The sequence below is a fragment of the Danio rerio genome, chromosome 7 (assembly GCF_049306965.1).
Source record: "Danio rerio strain Tuebingen ecotype United States chromosome 7, GRCz12tu, whole genome shotgun sequence".
In the NCBI taxonomy this organism is placed as follows: domain Eukaryota; kingdom Metazoa; phylum Chordata; class Actinopteri; order Cypriniformes; family Danionidae; genus Danio; species Danio rerio.
The window spans coordinates 5611408-5630232 of NC_133182.1; the positions used below are offsets into that span (position 1 = coordinate 5611408).

General features: G+C 37.1%; 1 protein-coding gene across 2 annotated transcripts; it reads right to left on the reverse strand.

The window, feature by feature from the left end:
• Positions 1–494: 494 nt before the first annotated feature.
• On the reverse strand, positions 495–18030 carry si:dkey-23a13.2. Of its 2 annotated transcripts, none has more exons than XR_012383016.1 (10): positions 17987–18030; positions 15538–15582; positions 12899–13180; positions 11082–11372; positions 10632–10796; positions 9309–10575; positions 6666–6836; positions 5049–5099; positions 3470–3525; positions 495–868 (listed from the first exon to the last, which is right to left on the reverse strand). XR_012383016.1 is itself a non-coding variant. In XM_005172152.6 (10 exons), exons 1-9 carry the CDS (start codon positions 18015–18017, stop codon positions 3488–3490), a joined length of 1059 nt encoding a protein of 352 aa, XP_005172209.4. In that variant the 5' UTR covers positions 18018–18030; the 3' UTR covers positions 495–868; positions 3470–3487. The 2 variants fall into 2 exon arrangements, 1 of the variants encoding a protein (XP_005172209.4); XM_005172152.6 differs by having other exon boundaries at positions 9309–9359; positions 10698–10796.
• Positions 18031–18825: the final 795 nt, after the last annotated feature.

An 18825-nucleotide genomic window follows, 5' to 3' on the forward strand; every position in this document is an offset into this window, starting at 1 on the left:
AGCAGAATGAACCGCCAACTTATTCAGCATATGTTTTACACAGCGAATGCCCTTCCAGCTGCAATCCATCTCTGGGAAACATCCACACACACACACATTCACACACATACGCTACGGACAATTTAGCCTACCCAATTCACCTGTACCGCATGTCTTTGGACTGTGGGGGAAACCGGAGCACCAGGAGGAAACCCACAGGGAGAACATGCAAACTCCACACAGATATGCCAGCTGACCCAGCCAAGGCTCCAACTACTGACCTTCTTGCTGTGAGGCGACGTCACTATCTACTGCGCCACTGCGTCACAGATAAACATGTTATCAAGTAGATTTAACAATGACATTGTTTTAATGGCATGCTCATGGTGAGTTTATAATCCACACCAAAGGCAAGTTATGTTTTAAGACTAAGAATTTTGGTCCCCTCAGTTTACACTCAATGTATGTTCCCATTCACAGGCATGTTCAGAGAATAAGGAAATACAAAGACAATCGCATGTAATAATCTAATCAAAAATATGGGTATGCACTGTGTTAACAATAATAATATAATTATTAAAACATTAAGATTAACATTTTAAAACATTTGTACATTTTGTGAGTTTAGATTAATATGTAATGAACAAACGTTAAATCCATGAAATCTAAATCTCACCGCATTAACTACAGCAAAAGTAGCACATATAATATACATTACTGTGCTAAAAAAAGTTAAATTAAGTATATGAACAAAACAAATCATCTGCTTCACTGCTGTGGCGAAACCAGGCTTTGTTTGATTGAGCAGTTTACTCAGATTCATTTCTGAAGCAAAGCAAGCGCTGCTGTTCTTCTTCTGGTGTCTGTCTTCTTCACTGCACTCGCCGACCTTTAAAAACATCATGCAGATGAATGCAGTTAATGCCAAGAACACACAACATGATGATTTGAGCTTCACACTGTTAATGGATGGGTTGTTTGATTGTCATTGCTCATACATTCAATGAAATTGTAAGTTACTAATGTATCCAGACAGTTATTATTCAATCAGTCAATAATTGGTCAAATGTACTTAAAGGGGGTGATTATAAGACTGTCATGACATAATCATGATGTGAGGTTGAAGCAGCATAAATATGAGGGAAATTTTGTCATTTTAAATGCATTGGCATTGGGCGACATTGTTTCACATGTGTTTGTGACTATGTGACATTATGAAGATGGCATAAGTTGTCATAAACCTGTCATAAACATAAATGTTATAGGGCCTTAAATATATAGTTTTTTTTTCTGATAAATTTTTTCAGTGGAACAAAAACAAATATTAATATTGCTCATTGAAAGTGTGTAATACGTTTTTAACAGTACCATTAATGTTTAATGACAGTTTAATGACACGTTGCATTTGCACACTGTAGTTAAATAAATTAGAAAAAACATGAATGGGGTGACAGTGTTGTTGTGGTCATGTGGTTTATTGCTACGATAATCAGCTGTTCTGATTAGCCGCCCAACTGTGGCTAATTACCACAGCTGTATCTAAGCGGCAGCCCTTTATTACATTGTCAGTTTGTTATTGTTTGTTCATGTTACTCCGTGTCTTGTCAGAAATCTCAGTGATCTTTCTCTGGATTTCTGGACTGTTTGCCTGGCTATCGGCTGACCTCTGGATGCTTTCGGCTCATGTTTTGCCACGTCTTGTGAAATCTTTTACACTGTTTTTGGACTCCTTTTGCTCTATTATTTTTGAAAACACTTACATCTTGGATTCATCTCAGTTGTATTATTATTATTTACGTGAGGGTGACAGCAGAAAAAACAAAACTACTCAGCTTCCTTTTCTGTAGTGCAAAAAGGCATCAGTGGACATGCATGCCACAAGCATGCATAAAATATCTTTTACATTTATGACGTGTGATGTCATGATTGTAAAGGTGTTATGACAAGGTGTCTTATGAATGCTCCCTTCAAATAAAGTGTTAACAAATAATTATTTAAAAACCATAATTCACATACTATAAAATAGCAAGTAAAATAATAAAGTGGTCAAGTCACAGATGCCAATTAGGGGTGTGCAAAGCAGCCGGTATTTGTATCTGTATTTGTATTTGTTGAGGGGGGAAAAGTATTTTTTTTTGAGTAAAATTTGAAATGGCTATTATTTATTTATTTATTTTTTTGCGGTACACTTCTAATTTAATTAATAGTTTAGGTATCCTTTAATTATATCTATTATAATAAGTATGGATATGCAAAAATGGTTAATGTTTTTGAACTTGTAATGAGGAACATCATTGAGAAGAAAATAATGCAATGTGGAAGCTTCCACTATGGGGATTTTGTCAGAAACCAATCATCTAAAAGAGTATAAAAGCGGGCCAATGAAATGCCAATGAGTTGGTGGCGTTAGCAAACAGATAGCAGCAATCACAATCACTTGTGTAGAACGATGCCAGCCATGCATCGCTGAGTCACCTTTTCTAGCTGAAGAGCTGAACGGGGAGAACATGCAAACTTCACACAGAAACGCCAACTGACCCCGCTGAGGCTCGAACGAGTGACCTTCTTGCTGTGAGGCAATTGTGCTACCCACTACGCCACTGTGCTGTCTGTGTACTTTTAATAATGCTAAATAGGTTGAATATGTATTAATTAGATTATACCCTCTACCATTTTGTCCGAAGTGCAATATCTGGTGTTAACTAGTGTAACATATGGGCTGCAGCTGAAGAAAGTGAGTCACCTTTCCTCATGCCATATTTATTACAGGCACGAAATTTATGTCTTTTGGCTCCAGAAAGTCTGGACAGACAGTGCATGACACTTTGGTACCATGAGATGCTCAGTGGACGCTGGGGACACATAGCCGCTGCTTAAAGCTTTCAGATTAAAAAAATTATCTTGAGGTGCAGTTTTATTAGATCTGTAAAGTTTCTCAAATGGCAACAGACACTGCAGGGTGATATAAATCCTTCAAGATAATATGTTTGATGATGATAATGAAGATGTAAAGTTTCTGATCACGATTAACTACTGATCCTCATTAATAACTGCACTGACAGGCAATATACACTAAAATATGATCAAATCAGCTTTATTTTTTAAATTGTGCGATTGCGACACAATTCATGTGTTTTATTCTCCTTCCTAAAGATTATTATAAAAAAATGTGATAAAATAACTTACAAAAACATTTACTTATAATTGTTCATGCTTCAACAGTGCAGGAAGGTTCATATGTATATTTAATGGTTTGTTTAAAGCAGTGTTTCCCAACCATATTCCTGAAGGCACACCAACAATACATATAGATATTTCCTTTAGTTGATCCATTCTTATCGGGTTTTGAATTTTCTTATGTTCTAAGTTGATTCAGGTGCGTTTGATTATGGAGCGGTTGAAAACGTGTAGTGTTGTTGTGCCTTCAGGAACAGGGTTGGGAAACACAGGTTTAAAGCAACAGCAGTAGTGTTGCTTGTGTTTTTCTCACCTCTGTCTGTTTTGTGCTTCAGTTCAGAACATAAAGTGTCTCCAGACTGCTCTGCCCTGATAATAAACAACATCAAAGAATAAATTAATGTAAAGCACTTTGAGTTGCCATTGTATATCAAATGTGCCATAGAAATAAACTTGCCTTGCATATAATGAGAATGTAAGAAAACCCAGCTCAAAATAGCAGTGTGGTGCAAATGTTATTCGAGTTGCCCTATATTATAGTTTTCAGAGAAGTGCAGCAGACGATTACAATATTGTGGTGGACAAAATTTAATGGATTGCAATACTGAACAAACCAACACATAATATTTGAAACTTAGGGTGCTTTCACACCTGTGAATCGATTCAGTTGTTCCGAAACAGAGATTACAATTGTTACATTGTTGCTCTTTGCTCTTGGAGCAGTTCACTTTCACACTGCAAAGTTTCTAATCGGACCAAAAGAGCTAAAACAAGTCACGTGCGAGTAAACTCTCCTCACATTGGTCAGAGTGTCAGGGTTTATTTTGCAGCGTCCCGCTAAGCTGTCAGGAGAGGTGGTGGTTTGGTGGTGATTGACAGGGTGTGCGCGCGCGACGTGTCTGAGGAGAGACGCGGTGGGGAGGGGTGAGAAGGGTGCGCGACGATGCCTATTTGAGGACCTGGAGGAAGACGCGAGATTACCGGGGGCGGGAGTTCATCACTCGTTTGCGGGCATCCGGAGACTCGCGAAACTTCCCACCCCACTCATAATTCTCTCTTCATATAGCCGTATGCCTATTACATATCCATAAAACACAGTGATACAACCGCGCTCGGATCGGATCGCTTTCTCACTACAATCGAACCGCTCCAGGGTTTGTTTCAATCGAGCCGAGACCACCTCATTCAAGCGATCTCGGAGAGATTACTTTGGCGCGGAACAGAGCGCGATTGCCCTGTTCACATATGCCAATCGAACCGCGCTAACTAGGCAAACGAGATACGTTCCGAAACAAAAGTGTAGGTGTGAAAGCACTCTTAGATATTTTTTTATGTTTTTCCTATTTTGTCTAAAACAGAAGAAAAAAAATCTGATATTTCATACTTTTAACATTTATAATCATGTACAGTTTATTATTTAGTAGGCTTTATATGTTTAGCAAAATACTTAACATGAAATAATTTAGGTGAAATGCCATACATTTTGAGAAAGGCTGCTAAAAAAGCGGTAAGATCAGTCATTTTAGTCTGAGCTAAGCATTGATAAATTTTCTGTTCAGTGTTTAGGCCCTCAATAGTGACTAATAAACCACACTGAACTGAACTTAAACACTAAAAACTGAACTACACTGTTTCAATTTACTATGATCTTTTATGTGAAGCTGCTTTGACACAATCTACATTGTAAAAGCGCTATACAAATAAAAGTGAATTTAATTGAATTGAATCATTTTAGGCTGCAAAAATCTGACAAATGTCCTGAAAGAAATACTGGAAGGACTAGTGACATCTGAATATGTGAAGAATTTTGCTGGTTCTAAAACATACAAGTCAAACTAATGAGAATAAATGACATTTGTTAAACTTTAAACAAGTGTTCATAAAGCCACAACCTTTGTTTCTGTTCTCCGCTTTTATTACGTCGTCATAAACATGATAAAGACCTGTTGGAGAAAAAAAAAAAAGCTGATTATAAAAGATAAATCAAAATATGGATATTATAAAGGTTATATATTTATAAAGGGACATGTCAAACTGATCAAACATTGGGTTTCAAACACCACTGGACCCCATTGACTTAAGTTGTTTTCATCCGTGACACTTTCACTATTCTGCGTTCTGAAATGATCCCTCATAATAAACAAACTGTAGCGGTAATTTTGCTCACAGCATGCCTAATAATAAAAACCTTCCTTTGGTAGTTTGAAGTTGTGGTAAGCTCCTATTGGTTCTTGGTTTGATTTTTTTAGTAGCGCCACAGGGTATATGCGGAAGGACTTATTTTCAGTAACTCAGTTAAATCTCTTCCGGTTAACTGTATTCTGTTACAAAATCTCTGTGTTTAAGGTCTGTTTTCTATTAAAATCTGCGATTTTCACTGCCTGATTGATATCAAAGAGCTTAGACTGACTAAGAGGCGACACTCAATAGAACGTTCCATAGCAACAGCCCTGGATTCTGTCATTTTGGAGTGAAAGCAGTCGGCCGTCCATTGGATCTTATTGCTGTTGCGATGGCAAGCAGCTGCTTAGTTTTTTATTTATTTATTTTAAAAAAGTGCATTAAAGCTGAGATACAACCTGAAAGACGACAATACAACACTTACTATCACTATCATCAGCACTTTTAATAGTTTATTTTACAGACTTATAATATGCTGCTGTTCTATTGGAATTTTCATTCCAAAATGGCTACCACGCCTACTAGTGGCTGTTTTCCAAATTGCACTAGAGTGTCTCTTGGTGATTCTAGGCTCTTTGTTGATACAAAAATATATAAAATATGCACATTTATTTTACTCCAGTATTTTCAATGGAGTTTCTGCATTAGCCTGCTTATCCTGATGGTGCATGCATGTAAACGACTTTTCCTCTCGTTTAACACTTGAACAGCTATATGAATGCTTCAGTCTATTGAACTGATTTTGTTTTAACTAAAACACTGATGCTGTGAAAGGAATCATGTGACATTGAAAATAGGCACATTAATTTTTCACCAGAGGTTCATCTGTAGAGGAAACAACACTAGCTGTGCATATAGCCTATCACTCTCTGCTGGAAAGAGTCTGAAATCTGCCAGAACTTCATCAGAGGGAAAATGTGATCGCATTGTCCATTAAGCGTCTGAATTTAGCAGGGAATCTGTCAAACCAACAAATTTTAGCCTAGGATTTTAGGAGAATTTTTAGGAAATTTTTTTAGGATTTACCAAATTTGTCTCAGACGACCAAATCATGGCTGAAATTGCAAAGTGTGAGCAGTGCTTTAAGCCTGGCTTAAGATTTTAGCTACAATTTGGTCATACACACCTTTGAGAAAGCCTAAAGCATTTCTGTAATCCTAGGCTTAAATCTGTGAAGTTAGTCTATCAATAATAGTGGCTTGGTATTTGAAAGTATTTGAATGTAAAGTATTTGAAAGTTTAACATAGTCTTAAAGACCTTTCTTGAAAACAAAAATCATGATATATTTGTTCCATATTGCTTACCCCTAATATTAACTCATCCTTACCTTTCTTCTTGTGTCTCAGCAGAAGGACCAGTAAGATGAGGAGCAGCAAGAAAACACTCAATCCCACAGAAACACCAATGACCAGAAGGGGAGGAGTTCCAGGAGGAGGAGGAGAAGATGATGATGATGATGATAATGATGACGATGATGATGATGATGATGATAATGAAGCTGAAAAGAGAAGATGACAGACCTGTTCATCAACCTCATGCTGTATGATATTATTACAGTGGTAAACAATCTCTCATTATTCCCAGACCTCTGACTGAGATGCAGCCGTGCGGCGACTCTCCTCTGTCTGTTTAACCATTGACTTGTTGATTGAAGTCAGATGTTTACTGACATAAAAATCAAGTCCCCTTTGCATCCTAATCTGCCAGTTTAGTTTAGATTTCAGCTAAAAGACTATCTTATCAATAAAAAATCTCTTCTCATTTTCTGCTATGCTAATTTTGTATGTTAATATCTTGATATCTTTAACTCTAAATTTACTTCTTAACATCAGTCATTTATTCATTTTCCTTTGGCTTAGTCCCTGATTTATCAGGGGTCACCACAGCGGAATGAACCACCAACTATTCCAACATGTGTTTTAAGCAGCGGACGCCCTTACAGCTGCACCCCAGTACTGGGAAACCCAATCCAATTCACCTATAGCGAATAAACCATGAAACCGGAGCACCCGGAGGAACTCCTTGCATAGCCAGGATTTGAACCAATGACCTTGCTGTGAGGCGACAGTGCTAACCACTGAGCCACTGTGCTGCCTGAGAAAGAAATATTTTTAATAGTGTTCTATTTAGGGCTGCAAGGTGGCGCAGTGGGTAGCACAATCGCCTCACAGCAAGAAGGTTGCTGGTTTGAGCCCCGGCTGGGTCGGTTGGCATTTCTATGTGGAGTTTGCATGTTCTCCCCGTGTTGGCGTGGGTTTCCTCTGGGTGCTCCGGTTTCCACCACATGTCCAAACACATATATGCTATAGGTGAATTAAAAAAACTTAATCGTCCGTAGTGTATGCATGTGAATGAGAGTGTACGGATGTTTCCCAGTGATGGGTTGCAGCTTGAAGGGCATCTGCTGTGTAAAACATATGCTAGATAAGTTGGCAGTTCATTCCGCTTTGTGACCCCTGATTAATAAAGGGACTAAGCCGAAAAGAAAAGGAATGAATGAATAATTGAATGAATGAATGAATGAATGAATATTCTTTTCAGTAATAAAAACTACAGCAATATACTGAGCTACTACAGGGATAGTTGATGTTTTTGACTATGAATAGTGTTTATATCACAGTGTTCAGATTTTACATGTGCTTAAACTTTTTGTACAACAATAAAATAATAATAATTAAACAAATCTTTTGCAAAGACACAGGACTTTTTGTTTCACAGTCGATACACATGAAATAGCATCATTTATGTAGTTATGCAATAAATAAATAAAAATATTGTGATATAGTTTTAACACATTCCACACCCATAGTCAATATGTAAATTAGATGGTCTATCTGCAGTCAAAAAAAAAAAAAAAAAAAAAAAAAAAAATATATATATATATATATATATATATATATATATATATATATATATATATATATATATATATATATATATATATATATTTTTTTTTTTTTTTTTTTTTTTTTTTTGCTTGTTCAAACTACTTTTTTTAATTATGCTGAATCAACACAGTTCTTGAGATTTAATTTGGACAGCTTACTTTTTATGTTCAATCCACATAAATGTGTTAAAAGTGTTAACTTAATCAATTTATGTTGGGACAACATGAATGAATTGTGTGGAACCCTGCATATTTTACAGTATGTGTGTTCCTTAATTTGTGCATTGTCAGTATATATGCTACAGCAGGGACGATTTTAGGATTTTCAATTTAGGGGGGCTCAGCTCCTTACGTAGGGCCAGACAGAGCCTGCGGGCATTTTTTGCTATTTCTGCGGATTAAAGAGAAATGACTTTAGGAGTATCATATCTAAAAACTTAATATATGAAATAAAAAATAATATCTTTTAACTTGTATTTAATGTTTACAAAGCAAATCCATTTAGATTCACTTTATATGGTAAATAAAGCAAGTCTTCTACATAATAATATCTACTAAGCGAGAGAAAATATGACTTTACACACTGTACTGTAAATAAATCATATGAACATTTTCATGTTAGTCAATAATATTACTGAAATTAATTTAAATGGAAAACGTGGAAACCTGTCTACAAAGTCACACACGAGCTGGGTATTATTGATATTTGCCAGTGTGTGTGTTACATTCCGGGTCACTACCGGTGTGTGGTGCATTCCCTTTCCGTAAGGAATCTGTAATTGTAAATTTGTTTCGGGACTTGTAAAAGTGTTTTGCGTCTTGTTAATTTCATTCTAAAATGTAAATTTGTTTCGTCCTTCTTAAAGTTGTTTTTCCTATGTAATTGTGTGTGATGATAGGTAAAATGTTTATCAAAATGTAAATTTGTCTCGAGCTTTGTGAAAGTGTTTCACACTTTGTAATGTCGTTTTGCACTTCCCGGCCACCGTAGGCTACAATAGTCCTAACAGCGCCCATGTGCTACAGACATTTCCTGCAGCGGTTTAGATCTAGTTTCCCTTGTTTAGTATGTCTGTCACTTACCTGCAGCATTTCTTCCCAGTTCCGATCCGAGTTCAGACATTGGCTTTAAATCTGCAGGAGAACAACATCAGATTCAAGCTTGACACATTATAATATATAAAAAATATTTTTTCTAGAGAGGATAATAATATTGAATAATAGGAACCATTTTTTTATTATTTTTTGTCTCTTTTCTTTTAATCAAACAATTATTTGTATAGGTCATGTAAGGGTCATATATTAACTGAACTTCTAATGTTGTGGGTGAGTGCTGTGCATACTAATTAGCATTTTTGCAGAAGTAGATAGATGCGGGTCCAAAATTAAATTCAGCTCTGCAGAAACTTCCTGTCTGAAGAGAGGTGTTAAAACTGAACACAGAACACAGAAAGATGTATACTTTGTTGTTGGGCAGAGAATTCATAGAAAAAGAGGAAGTATGCCGAAGGGGCGGTCAATGGAGGACTGAACAATGACTGACAAGTGACATTACACCAAAACTCCACCTGTTAAGATCGGTGGTGTATATATGCTGAAGTCAGGAAATGTATGTTAGTTGCGAACCTCTTGAATGTAATTCTTGTATTGCATTGGGGTAATGTAACCCAGAGCTCTGTCATCGAATTATTCATTTGTATCTAATAAATTGTTACGATTTTTGGCATTGAAGAAAAACCTCTCCTGACCTTTTCTCTTGAACACGCATGGAATTAGCTGGATATTCCAACAATAACACATGTAGCTGGTGCTAAAACTGCTGGAAGGATTGTCCTGTGAAGGAACAAATGAGCATTTCTGCTATTACTGACTCTCGTACAACATGATTCAATAACCAGGGCCGGAGTGGGACTCCTTTTCATCCCTGTAGTTTCAAGCCTCAGACCGGCCCACCTCAGTTCACGAATGACTATATTAAAATAAGGTCATTTACAAATCAGTTTCTAATGACACTATCACGTCTTTTTTTGAGAAAACAGCTGCTTTAGAACTTTAAATGTTCAACAACCCTAACAGTATTATATGTCTTAACAATAAAAATGAAAAAAATAAATTACTCAGACGAGGATTAAACCCAGGTCTGCGGCGTTGAAAACTAACATGCTATTCACTGAACCACAACAGTTGATCATTGAGTAGTGACTCATCTAAGTTATATCATCATTAACCTGCAGGCTGTATCCTGCTCAATAAGCTGCGAGAAAATAGATAAAAAGAGCAGAGCTGCGGTAAAATAATGAATAAGAAGACTGTGGTCAAGTAAATAAATAAATAAATTTAAAAAGTGTGACTGCTGAGAGCAACAGATTCTGGAGCTAGGGATATCGGCCCTTGCGGCCAAAAAACGGACCGGCCCACCGGGAATTCTCCCGGTCCTCCTGATTATCCAATCCAAGCCTGTCAATAACTCACCCTTCACTGAGAGAAAAACATGAGAGCTTGATTGTGATGATTCTGTCTCTGCAGTGAATGCAGCACTGGTTCCCACAGTCACTGTAGGTGTGGGTAAAGCTGAGAAGACAGAAACATAAAGTGACTCAAACACAGCTCAGCGGTTAGCCCTGTGGTATTATGGGAATTATCTATTGAGAATTAACAAAACGTGAAGGGGGCAAGAGATGAGGGTGAAATACAGAAGAATATGGATGACTTGGGGGGGTGCTCCGGTTTCCCCCACAGTCCAAAGACATGCGGTACAGGTGAATTGGATACAGGCTGAATTGTTGTAATAGTGTATGAGTGTGAATGAGTGTGTGTGTGTTTTTTTTTTTTCTATTTACATGCTATTGAACTCACCCTTCACTGAGAGAGAAACAGCAGAGCTTGATAGTGATGAGTTTGGTCTTCCAGATCTCTGTCCTTTACACCAGTACTGACCCTGATCAGACTCAGCAGCTCCTCTGATAGTGAGAGTGTCTCTGTTTTCAGTGTAATGACCATCAGACTGTAACTTTACACTGTTTCTGTCTTTATACCACTCATATGTCCAGTCACTGTGATCAGACTCAATCACACACTTCAGATTGACTGTCCCTCCAGTGAATACAGCACTGTCTGGTGTCACAGTCACTGAAGATCTGGGTAAATCTGAGGACAAAGACAAAAAAAGTAACTCAAACAGCTCTTTTAGGGAACATAGTAGTGTGTAAATTCACATCTCTGTATACTTTGTATATTATTTATTAATATTTGTTGTTCTTTTTGTGTTGTCATACGTTTAGTCCTGGGGTCCGTTCTTCGTACCTCGCTTAAATGATCTAAGATGATTTGGCAGATCCTGGATATTTTAATCTTGATAACTGATCTCTCGCTAATTTGGTTCTTCAAACAAGTTCGCGAATCAGATTAGAATATCTGGATGAACTGATCTGAGATCGCTGCGTTTGTTGTGAAGGACAGATCTATCGATCCTCGAAATCATGATCAGCAATGCAACGATTGGCTGACGGCACAGCAGCGTAATGACATCATCTGATTAATATTCAATTATCCATGTGAGCAAATTTACATAAAATTAGCAGTAAACGGCTTGTTAAATATGACACGCAGTAACTTCACATTTGTTGTGAGCTGCAGGCTTTACACTTTCATTTGTCAAGACAAGAGTATTCATCATGTATTTCAATGCAAATCAATGTATTTAGTTCTTCATTTAGAAAAGATTTTCTTTATTATAGTAACCATTTTTTAATCGGTGTAAAGAATAACTGGTTGTTTCCAAAAGCATTTTGATATTGTTAAAGGCGTCTGCAACTTTTGTGAAGCATCAAATCACTGGCATATTAACTGTCAAAACATGTTTATGACTGCATAAATGTATATTGCTTTAAAAAAAAGTCACATATTGTGCATTTCTATTGTACACAATTTGTACTAAAGCGATCTAAAAAGTTCATATCAATAAGTTTTCTCTTTGCAACACCAGGTGGCAGTCTTTGTACTTTCATTTCGAGGGTGCAGATTGCATACGTTTTATTAATATGTATAACTTTATTTATTTTATTAATGACTATAACTTTTATATATATATAGTTAAAAAATATTTACTATTTTCCCAAGTGTATATAACTTTTACTGTAAGAAAATATCAGAACTCGGTACATACTTTCTGTATTATCTTTGCTTGAACTGAGCCAATCTAATCCTGTTTATATGATTTGAACCTGCTCCCGATCAGGTTTGACCTAGCAGAACTGTTGCCATGACAACAACTCTCGGATCAGCTTTGAAGAACGAAACGATCCTGGATCATGTCAAATCGTCAATATCCAAATCCAGCTAACTGAGTAATCCACGTACGAAGAACTGACCCCTGTTTTCTGGTCCTCAAACACTGGGGATGGGACGCTCAAGCGCCACCAGCTGGTCATTTTTTTTTAAAAGAGCACCTGTCATACTGATGCTGGCTTAAAGTGCCCTTCCATAAAAGGAAGTTTTTTTATTTCATTTAATAATGTAATAATAATTATTAAACAAAAGCTCAAATATGTGACTTTTGGGTTCAGTTGCTTAAAATGAAATTATTATTTATTTAATAAAATCTAATATTAATATAATGTGTATGTAATATTGCTTTAAATTATTTGTTTCTATTTAGATGTTAATCGACTCACCCTTTACTGAGAGAGAAACAGTAGATGATTGTATTGAGACCCATCCTAAAACTCCTTTACACCAGTACTGACCCTGATCAGACTCAGCAGCTCCTCTGATAGTGAGAGTGTCTCTGTTTACAGTGTAATGACCATCAGACTGTAACGTTACACAGTTGCTGTCTTTATACCACTCATATGTCCAGTCACTGTGATCAGACTCAATCACACATTTCAGATTGACTGTCTCTCCAGTGAATACAGCACTGTCTGGTGTCACAGTCAATGCTGGTCTTGGTAAATCTGGGAAGAAACACAAAAATCCTAAAGCATGACACTCATACAGATCTTAAACTAAAATTAATAGACCCTTTTCCCAAGACGGATGATATATTTCAACAGTTGCCAGCATCTTACATCCTTGAGTTTAGTTTTTATTTTTATTTTTTTTTAGATTTAAAAAAACAATGAAAACAAATTACATATATAAAGTTGTACTTTGAAATATATCATCTTTATGTCACCTACCATATGTGCAATTTTTAAGTGTGCAAATGTTAAATAGTGCACTGATTGTGAGGAGTATAAGTATAAGTTAGAGGAGAGTGGGGGGATGTATCTGGGGGTTTAAATTTAATTAAATGGGGATTAGGAGAGCATCAATTATCTGAATGGTCTTTTCAAGAGTTCACACCTAGCTGATGATGATTATAAAGCTTGTTTGGCATGCCGTCCCAGGAGAGAACCCTGAGCTTATGAGATCCTCGAGCCCACGGTCCCTACCGTTGCAGGGCGAGAGGGGAGTTTAAGCTCAAGTAGATCTCGAGAACTCCTTTGCTGTAGTAGCTAATGAACAGATAGTGATTGCTCTTAAGGGATAACTACTTACTAGAAGCATGTCTAACTTATGTTGCATGTTTTTGGATGGTGGAAGGAAACCGGGGGAAACCCACGTGAGCATGAGGAGAACGTGTAAACTCCACACAGAAACGTAGGCTGGCTTGGTAAGGACTAGAACCAGTGACGTTCTTGCTGTGAGGCAACACCCATCTAGGAAAGGAGGAGGAGTAGGCCAACAAAGATGGCTGTTATATGGAACTAAGGGTATTTTTAGTGACTTAGGAATTGTTTGATTGGTGAATCATGAATTGGGTAATGAATGACCAGCTGTGTTCGATCATAAGCACGTGCTCCTCGAGAAATTAGTTTATAAATAAACTTCACTTATTATTGTGTGTCATACAGATATAAAAAAACATGTATCTCCAAAAAAAACTCTTATGAAACATCATTATTCAGTTTACTAACACCTCTGGCATTCAGTTCACTCCACTATTATGTGCCAAGTGAAAAAAATTACCCTGTCTAATCTTCACGAAGAGCCCACGGCTAGCTCTTCTGTCATGCTTTCTGGCTGACTTGAGATCGCTTTGCTTCTGTCTCCCACTGAAACAGTGATCCCCAACCAATGAGAGTGATTGGAAATGTAAGAAAGATGATTGGTCGAAAATTATCTACTTTTAGTAGCCACGCTACTGTCCAACCCTGTTAACGTGATAAAATCGCTTTGGCCAGAGGAGTCTGTTGGTGTCCTGAATTTTAAATTCACAGCAATGAAATGCATTTTTATCACACGTCATGGTGGCAGCTCTCAGACTGGTTGTAGCCAGGGGCGTTGTTGACATTTTAAAATTGGATGGGACAGCTGTATGAGATCCACAAGTTTACATTCATAAAATTATTAATCACTTGTTTCTTAAAATGGTCTTAAGTGTTTCACCTATACTCTGCCCAGACTGCCTGATCTCTGAACTCTACAGATCCTAAGGATCAGCCTGGTTTGCCGCTGTGGTTTAATACTCCTGTTACCTCTCTATCTGGGCCAAGCAAAGTCTATTTATGTTGCATAGATGTCCAGCTCTGCGTTCACCTCTTTTGTTTCATTTGTATTAACGGCACACTGTCTGATTTCATTTATTCATTCATTTTCTTTTTCGGGTTAGTCCCTCTATTAATCCGAGGTCACCAAAGCGGAATGAACCGCCAACTTATTCAGCTGGTTTTACGCAGTAGATGCCCCTCCAGCCGCAACCCATCTCTGGGAAACAGCCACACACACTCATTCACACTTAAGGACAATTTAGCCTACCCAATTCACCTGTACCGCATGTCTTTGGACTGTGTGGGAAACCGGAACACCCGGAGGAAACCCACGTGAGTGCAGGGAGAACATGCAAACTCCACACAGAAACGCCAACTGACTTAGCCGAGGCTCGAATCAGCGACCTTCTTGCTGTGAGACGACAGCACTACCTACTGCATCGCCATCTGTCTGATTTTGACTACTGAAATAGAATAACATTTTTTACCTCCACCTTTTGTTGTCCTGCAATTCTGTCCTGACATAGACATCATAAGATACGCATAATAAACAATACAAGTATCTCAGAATTATGCTAAATTCCACTTACACACTTAATTAACCAAAAAAGCAGTATAATTCTGTGAATTATTGTTTTTTTGAAGGAGGGTAATTGTTCCTGCATCTTACACTGTTTTGACAGCAGCTTTTTTATTAGTATATGTCCCACTATATACATACAGTACATTATAACATAATGCACATTAGCTAACTTATGTACTGCAGTATTTCACAATACCTCTTCCATCTTCAGTGAGTCCAGAATGAAGGATGGAGATCAGCACTAAAAGCAGAAGAAACACAAATATGATGCATTTCTGTTAATTCAACACAGTGAACCACATTACTGAAACCGTTTCAAAAGAAAGTCTTTTTCCTGTGTTTTGCAATTCTCCAACTAAAGAAGATTCAGAGCTGTTTAACGTTACTGTGACTTGGCAGGATTCTTGAATTGCTGTTTAAGCAGGTCATCTGTATACATTTTTTTGTCTTGAATTCTGACATCTAGCCACCTCACATACTTTTTTTCCCACATCTTTCAGCACTCTCTCAGAAAATACTTGATTGATCTCGGCTGGCGGATCAACATTCACCACATGATTGCTCTCATCGGCGCCATTGTTTGTAACTTTAGGTGGGTTTGCAAACATGAGTACTTTTCATTGCATCTTTCTTAAACTTCAGCCGTTTGCATTTCCCGCAATCACAGAAGCTCCGTCATCTCAACTAAGTGCGGCTGTAAAGTGTGAGCGCGTCGCCTCGCGTGTCCCTCCATTGGAAATAACAAACTTTCCTTAGTTTTAGCCTCAGTCAAAGCTTATCCAGTGTGCATGGTTGTTAGTCTCGGTGTACAAGCTCGGAACTTTAAACTAGAACACAGTTGGCATAACTTTGTTTAGTTGCGGCAGTTTTGTTCTGTGCAGAAACACAATGTTGAGAAACCTTTAATATTAATTAACAGTGACGAATAAAATTGCTGTTAATAGTGAAACCGGTTAATCATTACATCCCTTTATGGATGACGCATACAACGTTACATAGCGGCTGTAAAACTATACAAAGACACAAATGAGTTTGTAATTACCACTCTGACACATTCTGGCACATTAGGAATATTGATTCCTCAACAGTAGTCTCTGCTTAGTCTGTGTCCGAGTCGTACAACGGCTGAATGCTGGTCCTCTCACTCATGTTGTCTGCCTGTCTGTTGCCATACCCAAAGCGGGAGAGCTCTTGGCTCCGCCCCCTCATTAAGTTGGGCGGGAAGTCGAAACTTATTTTCATGTGAAGCAACACACCCCTAAAACAACGACCTGTGTACACACCCCCCCCCCCCCCCGAAATGGCACTTTTAACACAATATAATATAAAAATCTGAACTGTGTTTTGAATAAACAGATAAATGTTTTTATCTTCTAAATAAACATTGTCTATTAATATTTTGACATTTTGCTGATGTTTGTTTTAGATGTCAGATATATCGCCTTAAATGCAGACAACAGAAAACATCCATATAGTCATCATCTAAGTGTATTTGTAGTAATCATACAGCTGACTGGGGGATTTCTCTAAAGGGAGTTCTGTGTAGGTGGAAGTACGAATACACAGGGTGGAGTCAAACAGGACACCACATGACGGCATGTGAAAGGGACTATTGTTTGAAACTGGGTGTCATTTTTAATTATAACAACAGCAACAACAACATGGTTAGTGGGTGTTTGAGTGTAAAATCACTGTCGTTGACATTGAAAATTAAACATTAAAAATATCTTTTAAAAAGTGCCTAACAAATACTGTAATTGACGATTGTCTTGTTTTATTTGTTTTATTCGACACGTTTCAGTTGCCTAAATAATTGACCCTTGATTTTGTTGCAAAGAAGAACATTTATAATGATAAGATGTATTATTTAAAAACATTTTCACAGCTTCACAGGGTCATCACAGATTCGAAAGACCCAGCCCCCTACTGACAAAGTCCAGAATTTGGCCCCAAATGAACTCATTTGTCCCATTTTTGACAGTATGAATCATACATTGTGAAAATATCCAATAAAAGAAGGCTTTAAGACTAATTTAATTAGTAATTATCATTAAAATGAATAAATTCTGAGGAAATCAGCTGGTCAGTTTGTTATTTGCCTATAGGCTGTACAGTTTTTAATTTAAAACAAGTTTTTACGGATTCCTAATAGTTTTCTTTATATGACAAAAGATAATAAATTGGTAATTTTTTAGTAATTTACATTTCTTTGTTCAAAACATTTTATTAAAATTTTTTTTGGTAAACAAACTATCATGGAAAGCACTTCACAAAAATGTAAGAAATTGTGTGAACAAAAAGTGTGGTAATGATCACTATCAAGCTAAATTTAGTGCTTAAAACATCACTGAAATGCAGTATTTTAACCTCATAATTTAATAAAAAATAAAAAATTCTTTTTGAGAAAAAAGAACGACCCATTTTAATAGGCTGGCTACGGGCATGTTCCAGCTGGGAAACAGCCATACACACATGCATTCATACACTATGGCCAATTTACTTTATTTAATTCATTTATAGTGCATGTGTTTGGGCTGCGGGGGAAACCGGAGCACCCGGAAGAAACCCACACAAACACAAGGAAAACATGCAAGCTCCATGTATAAGAACACAAATACAAGTGTAGAATTAAATAGGCTACTCACAGAGAAGGAGAGGCAGTGCACTGGAGCCCATCCTGTAGCAGACTATTTTTAACAGAGCGCTGTGTGCTAAAAGAAAAAGCGGAGGGAGGAGGGGACAAAACTCTCCACAAGACATACATTCTCTCTTTATTTGTCATCAATGTTGTTGAGCTCAGTTACATGAGCTTTATTCCGGTAATTCTCCTCATGCCGTCACATCCACACATACAGTCTACAGTAATCATTGTACGCCCCGGATCTCTTTTGAAATATCTGGCGGATTGTTTTGGTTTTGTCTTTTGCACAAACTGATTGTTGCTCGAGATCTTGGAATCGCTCCATTAAACTTGATTGTAAGCCTTGTTTAACCAGTTAAACTCTGCTGTTATTTTGGGATTTCCGCCTGGATTTTGCCTACCCAAATTTAAAAGCTTCCCAAATCCACATGCAGAGGTGTAAATGCGAAAATTTGGTATCATTTTAAAGAAAACCCTTTGAATTTTCAAAAAACACTATTGAAAGTGTTTAAAATATCTGTATATGTTGTCTGTGAAATAATAAACACCTAAAAAAAAAGAGGCGCTTTTTGTATTTTTATAAACTTAAATTTGAAAGTGTACCTTTTAGGTTCTGTGTGGTCTAGGGTGCTGTTATTAATTTGGTGGTGTCTGCACATGTCTGTAATCATATGAAAAAACAAAAATGTCTCTATCATAATCCATGCAAAAGTTATTGCATTCCAACTGATGAGAGGTGCTGTACAAACCACAGGGATCGATCATTGTTTTCATATTTCACTATTCTTTTGTTTGATCAAACATAATTGACTGTTTGGACCACATCCGACATATTAAAGGATT

Excerpts from the sequence above, each read along its gene's own strand:
- si:dkey-23a13.2 (XM_005172152.6), bottom strand. The coding sequence starts at position 18,017 with ATGGGCTCCAGTGCACTGCCTCTCCTTCTCT. Across the intron at positions 10,797-11,081 it reads TGTTTCTCTCTCAGTGAAGG|CTTTACCCACACCTACAGTG; the intron begins GTGAGTTCAATA and ends CTGTCTTCTCAG. Across the intron at positions 9,360-10,697 it reads TGTTTTTCTCTCAGTGAAGG|ATTTAAAGCCAATGTCTGAA; the intron begins GTGAGTTATTGA and ends GTTCTCCTGCAG.